The sequence below is a fragment of the Ictalurus furcatus genome, chromosome 9 (assembly GCF_023375685.1).
Source record: "Ictalurus furcatus strain D&B chromosome 9, Billie_1.0, whole genome shotgun sequence".
NCBI classification, from domain to species: domain Eukaryota; kingdom Metazoa; phylum Chordata; class Actinopteri; order Siluriformes; family Ictaluridae; genus Ictalurus; species Ictalurus furcatus.
The window spans coordinates 20,982,886-20,995,434 of record NC_071263.1 but is presented as its reverse complement, the minus strand read 5'-3'; the positions used below and the strand labels follow the sequence as shown (position 1 = coordinate 20,995,434).

The 12,549-nt window shown below is 39.0% G+C and overlaps 1 protein-coding gene across 18 annotated transcripts in view; it reads right to left on the bottom strand.

The window, feature by feature from the left end:
- Positions 1-12,549, bottom strand: part of ttll5 (tubulin tyrosine ligase-like family, member 5) — a 90,667-nt gene that overhangs the window by 9,761 nt on the left and 68,357 nt on the right. For 14 of the 18 annotated variants that reach the window (XM_053633866.1, XM_053633865.1, XM_053633872.1 and 11 more), the window contains 3 exons: positions 8,333-8,577; positions 3,450-3,497; positions 2,623-2,705 (listed from right to left, as the gene is read on the bottom strand). In XM_053633866.1, coding sequence (XP_053489841.1) covers positions 2,623-2,705; positions 3,450-3,497; positions 8,333-8,577 — 376 coding nt within the window. The other 4 variants (XM_053633876.1, XM_053633874.1, XM_053633877.1 and 1 more) reach the window with 4 other exon arrangements.

Sequence of the window (12,549 nt, the reverse complement as noted above, 5' to 3'; positions counted from 1 at the left end):
AGTACAAAGTTCTTCTGACTGATCACCTTCATCCCATGATGAAACATGTCTATCCTCATGGGAGTGCTTACTTCCAGGATGAGCGTGGCCCCATCCACAGGACATGAGGGCTCACTGAATGGTTGGAGGAGTAGGAAAATTATTAAATAATATGCTATAGCCTTCACAGTCCCTAGATCTCAACACCTATGGGAGATTTTGGATTGATGTGCTACCCTGTGCTCACACCAAGAACGATTTTTCACTTCACGTAGCTTAAACTGATGTATTCTGCTTGCAAGTGGGCATTTTTGTCTTTAGTTCACTGCTGATTGCCATGGATCCATTGAAAATAGCTGCGTGTTATCCACACAAATGACAATATCAGCCTAAGTCAGCTAGAGAAAATTTTAAACCACCCATATGATCAGAAATCAGATGTCATCCAACAAAAAATTAAATTCTGGAAGGAAATGCTCTGTACAAAATGCATCCTGTGCAGTGCAGTGCATCACTGACTACGTTTAAATGGACAGCAGTAATCTAATTATTGACCATATCCTGAGTAAGACAATACTGTGATTAAGGCTTTTAGAATATTCCTTTCATGTTCCTGTTTTACATGTTATAGAACATAGATCGATTAACATGTGATTAAGGTGTGTACATGTCTGTAACGCACGTCGATAATGCGACTAAAACAGGAATATCCCACATGTCTTAATTGGATTTGTGTTTACTTCGAGTATGACTTTAATCAGATTAAGGTAATAAAAAATTGGTGTTTACATGTTAGTTTCTTACTCAGAGTATCATCTTAATTGGGTTAATATTGGATTATTGTTGTCCATATAAACGTACAGACTGTCTACTAGTTTCTGAATGAACCTAAAACAACTTTTGCTCTTTATGATTTCTGACTCCTATTATACTCCCGAAGGATTTGATGTACCTAAAAAGAACAGCAAAAATACCAGTGTTATTCTAGATTTTTTTTTTAGGTCAGTTAAACACTTCTAGCTTGTAGCAGCAGAGTGAGTATCACAACTTGGATCAGGAGATGCAAGTAGGAATTAATTTGTGGAACTAAAAAACAGGGATAATCTTTCACAGTTGTAAGGAAAAAAAGAAACATACCACTGTCACTCGTTTCCATTGGTAGTTGCCAAATCGCTACACTGCACATTTGCATAAAGTTTCACTCAACTTTAACACTGGGCTTGCACCACTCGCTTGCGTGGATAAGAGTCATTTTGCCTGCTGTCACCAGAAATCAGCAGTTCCCACGGAAATGACATAAAATGTAAATAACTCGTGCTTTTTTTTTTGAAAAGCTAGCAGAAATATTTCCTTTAGGTTACAGTTAGGTTAGGTTTAACATAAATTATCTACAGTAAAGGGTTAGATCTCCTGAACTTTCCAACGGCAGAAGACGTCAGGTCCAAGTTGACATCTGACATACTTATAGGCATACTTACTGGTGTTTGAATTAAACCCATTACATTGAAGTGACATAAAATTGGCTAACAACTACAAGCACTTAATAATAATAATTATCATAACTTTGATAATAGTGGGTGGTGAGCTCCACTACTGTAACAAAATCACAAGCTCTAGCTAGGCTTCACAGGCACCACAGATCAGTAATAACATAACTATGTCAATAGAGGGTCCTCACAAATCTAGTAATACCAAAATGAGTGTGCATCAGTGTTCATGTCTCTCATTCTAGCCTACCAAATTAAAAAAGTTATTTTCTGCTGTCTGTACTTTAGAGATGACCACAATACAGGAGAATCCCCAACACATCTCATCAGCTGGATGAGTTGCAACCTTCACACCTTCAGGGTTGGGGGTTCGATTCCCACCACGGCCCTGTGTGCGCGGAGTTTGCATGTTCTCTCTGTGCTGCGGGGGTTTCCTCCGGTTTACTCCCCCAGTCCAAAGACATGCATGTTAGGCTGATTGGCATGTCCAAAGTGTCCATAGTGTGTGAATGTGTATGTGATTGTGCCCTGCAATGGACTGGCACCCCATCCAGGGTGTACCCTGCCTTGTGCCCCATGCTCCCTGGGATATGCTCAAGGTTTTTCCACGACCCAGTAAGGATAAGCAGTACAGAAGATGGATGGATGGATGGACACAGAAATGAGGCCCTCAGAACTGTGCAGCCGGTGAAGTAAGTATTATTAACTTTACTGATGCTATTAGCATACGGCTTGCAGGCCAGGTGGAAATAGGCCAAGACTGTTCGTTTAAATCTAAAGATATCTTGTTGCCATAGTACTGGATAAAAATAAGAGGCTGTGCTATACAGAGTTCATCAAAACTGGAATGGTCACTATGCCCAGCTGCCTGGCTCTGGTGCTGGCAGAGGAAGACACCTGCCTGGGTATGCAGTCTCTAGAACTCTCTGCCAATGCCAGCCATTAAGACAACACAGATTATGTGTTCCCATTGCATGCTCAATTAATTAACCTACATAAAGTTCATTAGTTGGTTTCCAAAACTGTATGCAGAGCTAAATAATTTGGAAGTACAAAAAAGGATCTTTAAAAAAGGATATTTTTTGTTCTGTTATAACTTGTGAAAAAGTAATGTACAGGTCTGAAATAAAAAATTAAAAAAGAAGCGTGTACTAACCTGTTTTTCCACACGTGGTGTCATAAACAACATTTTGATGACTAGATAAGCTGTTTCCGGATGGAGTCTCATATGGTGCTTGCCTGTTAACAGAGAAAAAAAATATCTGAATTTAAGAATTCTAATATGACACATTTGACAATTAATTATAAGCCTAACAGATTTATGACTCACAAATAAACAGCCCAATGAGCAAACAGATCATTCAGAGAAGTACTAGACAAGAATAGCGTGTTGTGGACAGTGATGAAAAAATATCTAACCTTGGCTATGCCCTTTGCATGGAAGTACAGGTTCTTTCTTCAGGCATGTGAGTCTGCCTGTGTGTGGTGGTCTAAAATGTCAAAGGGGCTCAATACGCACATATGCCATAGAGCGGTGTGGACTCACTGCAAAGTGTTTACCAAGTAAGATTCAGGCAGCCAGGCATTCCCGGACCCAATTAGCTGTTCCCATGCCTTGGCCTTCAAATCTTTTGTTTTGTGGTTTATGTCATCCTGACCTATAATATGTTTACTGTGGACATGTATTTAACTTCGGTCAAACCACTTTTCTAATGATAAAATGCATTAAGAGTTTAAAATTAAAAAGGTCAGCTCTCCTCAGTGACAAAATAATCAACAAAATGGCTTCATCTTGTTTTTCTGGAAACAATTTGAATGTCACATTTCCAAAAGTGGAAGGGTGTGCTTACTGGAATGTCAATATCAAAGATTTTTTTTTTTGCACTTATTTGATGTTGACTAATTACATGCTCCTAATGGCAGACATCATGGAACCTGTGAGAAATGTTTCCCTTTGGCTGTGAATGGCTTAAATAATTATACCTTTCTGGAAGAACATCTGGCTCTGGAGAGCATGTTAAATCATCAGTTCTGTCCAGGAGGGGAGAAAAACAGGGGCCAACATGCCTGTAACTCTATACATTAAATCCGCTAAGCATTTTTAGGAACAATAAATAAAGCTTAGCTGGTATTAACCTCCAGGAGCACAACACTGCCTTGCCAGAGGAATATTAGTCCTGTAATGAGGGTGCACAGCGCTGCGTTGTACGGTCCACACAGTTGGCCTTTCATATGGCTACACAACTCCGGGGCACCACAGCAGATAGACATGCTCCAATTAAAAATCCAGCCTGATCAAGCAGGAAGCAACACTTTAGAATGTAATTGGTGATTTGAGTTCAAGGCTCTTAGTTAGTCAGCAGTTAGTCAGCACTTAGCATGCTGGACAGAGCTTGCCCAATTTATACGCCCCAATGCATGGGATAAACCCAATCCAAGCAGGCCTTGGATTAATAAGAATAAAAAAAGGAATAATTTAAAAAAATTAACACTTTTCAAAATCCCTTTTTGATAGTTTCCTTCTTTTTTTGTGTGCAAATTTTACCTCTTAATCTGCAAGCTAAATGGTTCTAGGTTAAATAAATTCTGGTTTAAATTGTTCAGATACAGCAAACAGCCCGTATTAAATCTTTGCCAGAGTTCAATCAGTTCGATGATGACCCGCTCAACCTAGCGTATTTTCTCAGCTCTCTATTATCTTTAAACATCAAACAAATAAAGTGATAATGTTCTAGCCAATAATATCGAATCTCATGACAATATTGTACATTATTTTTCAGCCAACATCTCTCTCACTCTCACTTAAACTTGTTTTCAACCTTTATTCTTTAGGTCATAGTCAAAGAAATGGGTCATAAAAAAAATTGTTGGCTGAGCCAAAAAGAAAAACGGACAGTTTTGTTGTTTGTTTTTTTTTGGTTGAGGTGGAGCCACGCCATGCAGTAATAGCGCTGTTGTAATTGTCACCCTATTAGTTATGCCACTCCACGTCCCGGTTTCCCTGGCTACAGCTCCAAAACCCAACACGCTTTGCAAACAGAACATACACACATTCACATCATTTATTCTACGAATGACTCCTTCCAGTCCCTTTCAGCTTAAGGACAGCAACAACTCCAAACAGTATCTATTAAAAAGGCATACACAGATTTAGATAGTATTCAAAACTATGGCATTCTATGCTAATAGCAAGAACCTCAAAGCATATGTGTATATACACTATGCATGCAGGACGAAATAGTGATAATTAGTATGCACTTCATACTGCACTGCACACTTTAATTTCTCTAAATATTGTCTGAGATATTTTGATTGCTGTGCTATGGGCAATGTATGGCTCAGTAAATGGTCGAATTGGCAGGAAGCCTGGTAATTCTCTAAAGAGCACATGACTCAGCTCCTATACAATTAACTCAGACAGTTCCATCCATTAGAAATGAAAGTACGCTTCCATTATTCAACAGAAAGCCAAAAGCCTCGGCAAGATTTGTTGCCACAGAATAAACTAAATCAAAGGAAACAATTTAATATTCTTTTTATTATTATTATGGTTCCAATCTGCTTTTACAGCTCACTTTGTTCTGAGACTTCTATCAATTTTGTTCTATCTTTTTCAATATTTCACTCCATCTTTCTTTCCCCATTCCAAACAACTCTCTCGCTTCACCTGTCTCTTACACACTTTTCTCCTCTCTTTTTCAATGTCGTTTCATCGGTTCTGTGTTTCCATTTGAGCATTTTTGGTCTTCAGGCTTCCGTTTTTCCCACACTCTCTCATGTCACACAGGCCGACCACAAAAATGCAGGACTGTGGAGAGTGTGAGGGGCTCTGGAATTCCGCATGCCGAGGGTAAACACTGCACTGGCCAGGAAGGCACACAGAGGAGCAAACAGTGCACCTACCCTCCCCAGCACTATCATAGCCCTCTCTCAACCATCATCTCTCTTTCCTTAACTGCTCAATGCCAGGATCCTCTACAACTACCTGACATTTCCCTGCTTTTATTCTCATATTTTTCTTAACTACATTTCCTGTCACCAGAACATAACATAATCTTTATTTACCCAAACAAAAGCCACATATCACACACCACTCAATACCAGCTGTCTTTAATAGCCTGATCCCACAATGTTCCCATATGAATCCCAAAGTAACCCAGATTTAATTTCGTACATATTTTATACTGGTATGCCAGCCACATATAAATGTACTATTTCAAAGTTCAAGAGTAATACTGAAGTAGACAAATGCAACACTTTTTTTATGCAACACAATTTTAGACAAGCCCTCTATGCAACACAATTTTATTCTTTGAGAAGATATTACATATCATGTGTGTAGCAAAAAATAAACAGCATGTGGCCATTTACTGGCCACATAGAGATGTCCTGCATATCTCATTGAGGTCTGGGTTATATATTTGCTCCTTCTAGCTACATTTACTCATACACTTACTCTAAATGCTTTGCAGATGCTTATCTAATCACATACAAAACCATGTCTAATTGTTTTAAATGTAAAATAATTAACATCCCAGATGCACATAAATCTAAAATGCACAAATTGTCCCATGGCCTTTAATTCCATGTGTGAGTGTATGTGATTGAGAGAGAGAGAGAGAGAGAGAGAGAGAGAGTGTCAAGGGACTAACTAGCCGCTGAGGGAGTGTGCTGTCTGACTGCTAGTAGCCCACCATGGCAGTTCATGTGCTTCCAGCAAACACGCCTGCTACCACAAAGGTTTGCCATTGTTGTGTAGTTTGGCCAGATGTGCTGCAGAAGTCATGCTGCAGCCTGGGAAACAGATGACAGTTTCGGCTTTCTGCGGCACTCGTTTCTAACCCTCGCTTGCCACAAAAAGCACTTATAAACATGTTCAGATGGTTGAATTACACTGAAGGTCTATTGTGTGCCTAGCTTTGCACTGAACAAGAATCACAACTAATCCTAGCTTTCCTTATGTACACATACACATTACTGATATTTACCCTGAGAATAGCATACAGTCACAACTCAATGATAAATTTACTGCCTTCGGTTACTGCCAGGTCAGAAATGAAAAATCAGTCGGCTATACAAAATGCACAAAAAAGAACAAAACAATCATCTGAGTTACAATGGTGCCCATTCTAGCTTTTAATACCTGATGTTTCCAAGCAGCTTCTATGAACAAGAAAATGTTTACACTGAATTAGAAGAGCATGACTAAACACTCTAAGGTGTGTTAAAAAAAAAAAAAGCCTTCCCAGCCTCTGCTTGGCCTTCCTCAAGCTGAAGGATCAATATAAAAAGGATTATGGACGTAAAACAATGTTAACATGGATACCTAAAAGCAAAACAACCACTAATAATATGTAGTGTAAATAATCCGATGTCTCAGTCATTTCTAGAGCATTACGCAAGTTAAACACAAAAAGGGTTGTTTTTTTTTGCCTGCCATGCCTGGCATTTCTGTCAGCAGTTAGCACTAATGACTAAACTAACATTTGTAAATTCTAAGCATTTCTCTGCATCACGCAGACAACAAATAAGGACTGGTTCTTTATAAACTGAACCGTGTTGAGTTTGCTTACTATATTTCTGTTGTCCAAAGCTACAAAATTTAAAACCATGTGTGTTAAAAGTAGACTGCAGTAGGAAAAAATGACTTTCTACAAACAAAGCACTATATTGTCTGAACTGAAAGCATGTTTTCCTTCCACTTCATAGATTCTGATTAAGCAAAATGTGTGGGTCTTTTTTTTTATTTATTTTTTTTACACACATACTTACAATTAAAACTAATCAATATATTAAGTAAAATCACAGGCTTAAATAACAGGGCAGCGTAGCATATTTGGAGGAAAGCGCTATCTACAATCTTCCACATACACAAGCAAGTGTCGCCGTTGTTTAAAGGTGGAGAGAGAGAGAGAGAGTATGCTAGAACATCAAATTTGCCAAATTTGCTCTCTAGGTTCCTGGACACAGATGGCTGTGGCATCATCGAGATTCAAACTTGCACACTTTTCTGTTGGTCTATTTGGGAGCCTGACCGCAGGGCTTTTGTAAGAGTTGAGAAAGATGGTAGGGTTTTAATCTTTATCAAGTGAAGCATGCGGCCTAAGCATGCTAGCGTATATAGGGGAAAAAATAATTGAAAACAATTTGGCGTCGAGGTAGCATGCTACTATCAAGGAAAATTCAAGGAACTGAAAATAAAAATATGTTTAATAGTAAAACACAAATAACTTACCACACATACAAATTCCTGATAAATACTGCAAAGGCAAATTGTTGCTTTCTTAAAATAGCAAGAGCTGTATACATAAACTACAGAGTGTCCCAAAGTCTCCATACATAGGAGAAATGAACACTTGTTGGGAAAATGTCTTCGAAAATGTGTCATGCTGGTTTATATTTTCAGATAGCTTTTAAAAAGAAAAGAAGAAGAACGCACTGAAATCATTCTCATGGCTGGATCGAGAAGCTGTCATAAGGTTGCGATGGACTTTAATTGGAAACATGGCAAGCACATTACACGTGACACTGCTGCCAAATTTTTAAGAAATTGAAAAAGTGTTGCAGACCAACTGAGAAATGGACGTCCACGAGCATCCACTGACGAAGGCACAACCAACATGGTGCTGGCAAATATAGTCCACTATATATGGAGACTTTTGGGACACCCTGTATTGCTAAACAAGACATCTTACATGTAACATTCAAACAGCATACTACATTGAGCACTGAAATAAAAGCGCATACTGGTGTCTAGACAACATTACGATTTGACACGTAAACTGAAATGCTATACTGTGGTGCACTTATAGTCCAGATAATATGGCACTGTTTTAAATGTTCCGTGCTTAACTTTAAGGACTTACTGGTTGGTCCTTTGAGTGGCAGTCTTGTGTGAGAGTGTGTCTTTGGGAGTACTGCTGGGGGGTTTGGGAATCAGAGCAGCGGCACCCCGTGTAGAGAGCAGGGGTTCAGGATGGCATGAATCTCTCCGACTTGCTGTCTGCTTCATACTGGTCTGGGACTGCGAGTTGACCCGAACACTACAGCTGGCGGGAACAGGGTTTCGTGGTACAGCACCAGGCACAAGTGTGTGTCCATCCAGCATGACCTGGAGACAAAGGATAGATATACAGCTGGAAGCCAAATCAAAAAAGGAGGAAACTAATAAAAGATATTCACTCCAAACATCTAAACACCCGAAACTGCTACTGGCTAAGCTTTAGCTCTAGCACATCTGCACAATCCTTTCAAGATAGAACATTTGGTAATGTTTCACTGCGTTTTCTGAATCTCCGCAATAAAATGGCCATATTTTTATACTTTTATTAGAAGCAGCATTTTCCTCCAAGTCATATGAGGTCAAATACGAGCAGATTCCAAGATTCAGTTCATTCATTCACACAGAAGATAAAAGTTACGGCTTATCATAACAGGCCCTGAATACTTTATAATCGGACATACCGAAATGCAGAAATTCTTCACATTGTATGCTTGTTTAGAAATGGTTTCTTTTGAATGGGTAGTTGGACTTGGCATGCACATTGCATCCCGAAAAAGACTTCTGTTCATCGATTTATGCAGTAAATTCCTTCCATCTAGTAACATTTTATAACTGATGTAAAAGGATAGCGTGAGAGTAATGTAGGCTTCTTAAACAAAGTTACTGTATGCCTCGGTGAGAGTTTATTTAGTGTCTGTGTGGGACTTTGTGATTCTACACGAGGACATATACACATGTTTATGCATGGTGCGTGTGTGTGTTTATCCTCAAAGCTTCCAGTAGTATGACAGTAAGTGTGTTCTAAGGCTGCTGGGGTTTGATGAATGAGTGGGCTGAGCTTGGAGGGTCTCGGTATATGCTTCTGTTGAGAAAGGCCAGGAAAGGGCACCTTTCTAATGTTGCCAGGTGGCTGCTGGCCAAGCCATCCCAGGAGCCATGCAGTCTGCACCCAGTGACTGGAACATGGAGCAGAGCAGCCCAATAACACACTTCGGTCCACAATGAAATGTGTTTAAATTGTAGATAATCAGAGAACCATTCAAGGCCCTTTAACAACCGCTTTCAACAGCAAAGAACTAAAATTAAATGAGCAGAGAAAGGAACAGCAAATAAAAAAACATCATTTTTCCAAGCACATTATTGAACATGGCTCAGTTCCTCCAACAAATACTGTACATGGTCCCAGACAAAGAAATTCACAAAACACACAAAAAAAAAACCACACACACACACACACACACACACACACACACACAATCACCCCAGAGTTGGGACTCAAATAAAAGACTTGAGCACACTGACTGACTCATGACTCGACTGGAACTCAACTGACTCGTGAATGAACTCAGAACGCAGACTCCTGAAATATTTACCTGGATAAGAACATGAACTAAAACTAATAAATTAGGACAACCAACCATAGCGCAGTAAATCAATACATTTTAACCCTTTTCTGCCTGGTCGAAGCTGAAAAGCATTTACTTCAAATGGCCATTTCAAAATGGTCAGTAACAGTTTGCACCAGATTTTTCATTTATTATTATAATTTTTTTTTTTGTGCTTAATAAAAAAAATAGCATGGCAACAGGCTGGCAAAATTCAGTAGATCCAGTAAGAAATATTCAATTTATTGCTAATAAATTGAAAATAAACTTGATAAAAAGGTTGAAAGTGATGCTGAGACAAAAATGTTCTTTGCACCAAGATAAAATTCTCATAACTCATACTTATGTTACAGAGGCAAATTAACAGAATCAGACTGGGAACAGCAGCTACTAAATGAAACTAATGGGAGTGCCAGGAAGCTGTCCAGCACAAACCTCTGGCTTTGGCTTTACGAATGCATTATTATAAAGCTAACATTAACATGTAGATAGGCCTAATTGGTTTAAAAAAAATTAATTCAAAATTATTTTTAAAAAAAAACAGGTTTTGTCCCAAGCTAATTGGTTAATAAGGACAATACAGTCTGGGTTCATCCAAGTTCTTAATGGTGTTTGTAATAATGTTTAAAAGTTAAAAAGCTCAGGATGTTTTATGTAAGGTTGCTGAGGTTTTATGACACGTAAAACATACCCACAAACTTTGGTTAGTTTGGATAGTAAGTGTGTTACTCATTTGGCTTAATAGCTATCAAATGGTGTTATCATATATTTTTGTTTGTTTGTTTTTTTATTGTCAATACATACAATCCAATCTTACATGCAAAAAAAAATTGTTATTTTATTACACACAATGCATATTGTTTGACTTCAACTCAAGTAAGGCTGTAGCCTGTACAATGTATACTGCTGAACTTTCCCTAGAAATAATAGAGCAGTGTTTTATGTACGTGCAATAACACACCTACAGCTAATTATTTTAACTAAAGCGCAAAACTATATATGTGAGACTTCACTGAAACTTCCTAGTACAGAATCAGCACTGGCTAAAGTGGTCAGTGATTTGATGCTTATGTTTCTGTTTTGGTAATGCTGGACATGCGTGCAGCATTTGACACGATCAGCTATGTGGAATGGAAAGACTTAAAAACACAGTTAAGATTACACAGACAAGTTCTTGCCTGGTTTAAATTTGAGATGTGTGCAGGACTGTTTTCCCCAAAGGAATTTTGACCAATCCCACCCATCCTTGCAGTTATTGTTTTTGTTTGTACCTGCCTGCAGTATTTTCTAATGAACGTAGTTGGTTCTATTTCCGAGAATACTAACAAATAGTAATTCAAACCACAGCAACCCTGACCAAAATAAAACATTTACTGAGGATGATATGATAAAGAAGCCTCATGTACTCCCACGTTGATCAGTTTGGCCTTTGTTTGTCCTGCGAGCTTCAAATCTGACCACTTGCACACAAAACCTATTATAACTATTATTATTACTATACTATTACCATGATAATTATCACGTTGACCAGTCCATACAGGATTTCGCTGAGTTTATTTGTGTCTGTTGCAGCCAAAAATGCTTGATTTTGCCACAGCTTTATTTTCTCTAAATTTGCAACTTGCAGAGGTTTTTGGGGTTTTTTTGAGGAAAACTACTTGAATTTGCGAAATCGCAATTTCACTAAATTGTTTCGCAATGTTTGTTGGTAAATGAGACATTTTAGCTGTACTCATGTTTACGTGAATTTGGCTGAACGTGGGTTGCGATGATGTCACATGACCGTCTTGGACTCGATTATCTGCAGTAATTCTGAACAGTTGGAAGCTCCTCAGAATATTGCAGAGTTTGCGTTAACTTATGTGATTGCAAAATCACCAAATCCTGGAGGGACTGGTTGACCAGATTCAGACGCAGCTAATGCATGCTTTCATATCTTCTACACTGGAATACTGTAACATTCTGCCAGCTGGAAGCAGCCTCTGTAAGAAAGCTTCCGCTAGTTCAGCAGAACGCTGCCCTCCTGCATTTGTACCAGAAAAAAAGTCATATTACCCCAGTCTAATTCAAGGTATGCTGGCTGCCTGTTAATTTCCACAATGACTACGCAGTCCTGCTCACTGCATTTAAAACTCAGAATGGTTTAGCATCAACATTCTATATGGCCATAAGTATGCTGACCTCTGACCATCCCAGATATATGTTCAGATTTAGTTCCCCTTTGCTGTTATAATAATCTCCACTCTTCTGGGAAGGCTTTCCACTAGATTTTGGAGTGTGTGATTTGCCCATTAATCCACAAGACCATCGGTGTCAGGTGAGGAGGCCTGGGGAATAGTCGGTGCTCCAGTTCATCCCAAAGGTGTTCAGTAGGGTTGAGGTCAGAGCTCTGTGCAGGACACTCCAACCGTGGCAAACCATGTCTTTATGGACTTTGCTTAGTGCACAGGGGCATTGTTATGCTGGAACATGTTTGGGGCTCTTAGTTCCAGTAAAGGGAATATCCTAATGCTACAGCATATAAAGACAATTGGTACAATTGTGTGCTTCCAACATTTTGGTAACTGTTTGGGGAAGAACCACATATGGGTGTGATGGCCAGGTGTCCACATACTTTTGGTCATATGGCGTATCTTGCTGATCTCTTGAAGCAGTACCACCCAAGCCACCCAGCACTTCACTCGACTGTGGCAGG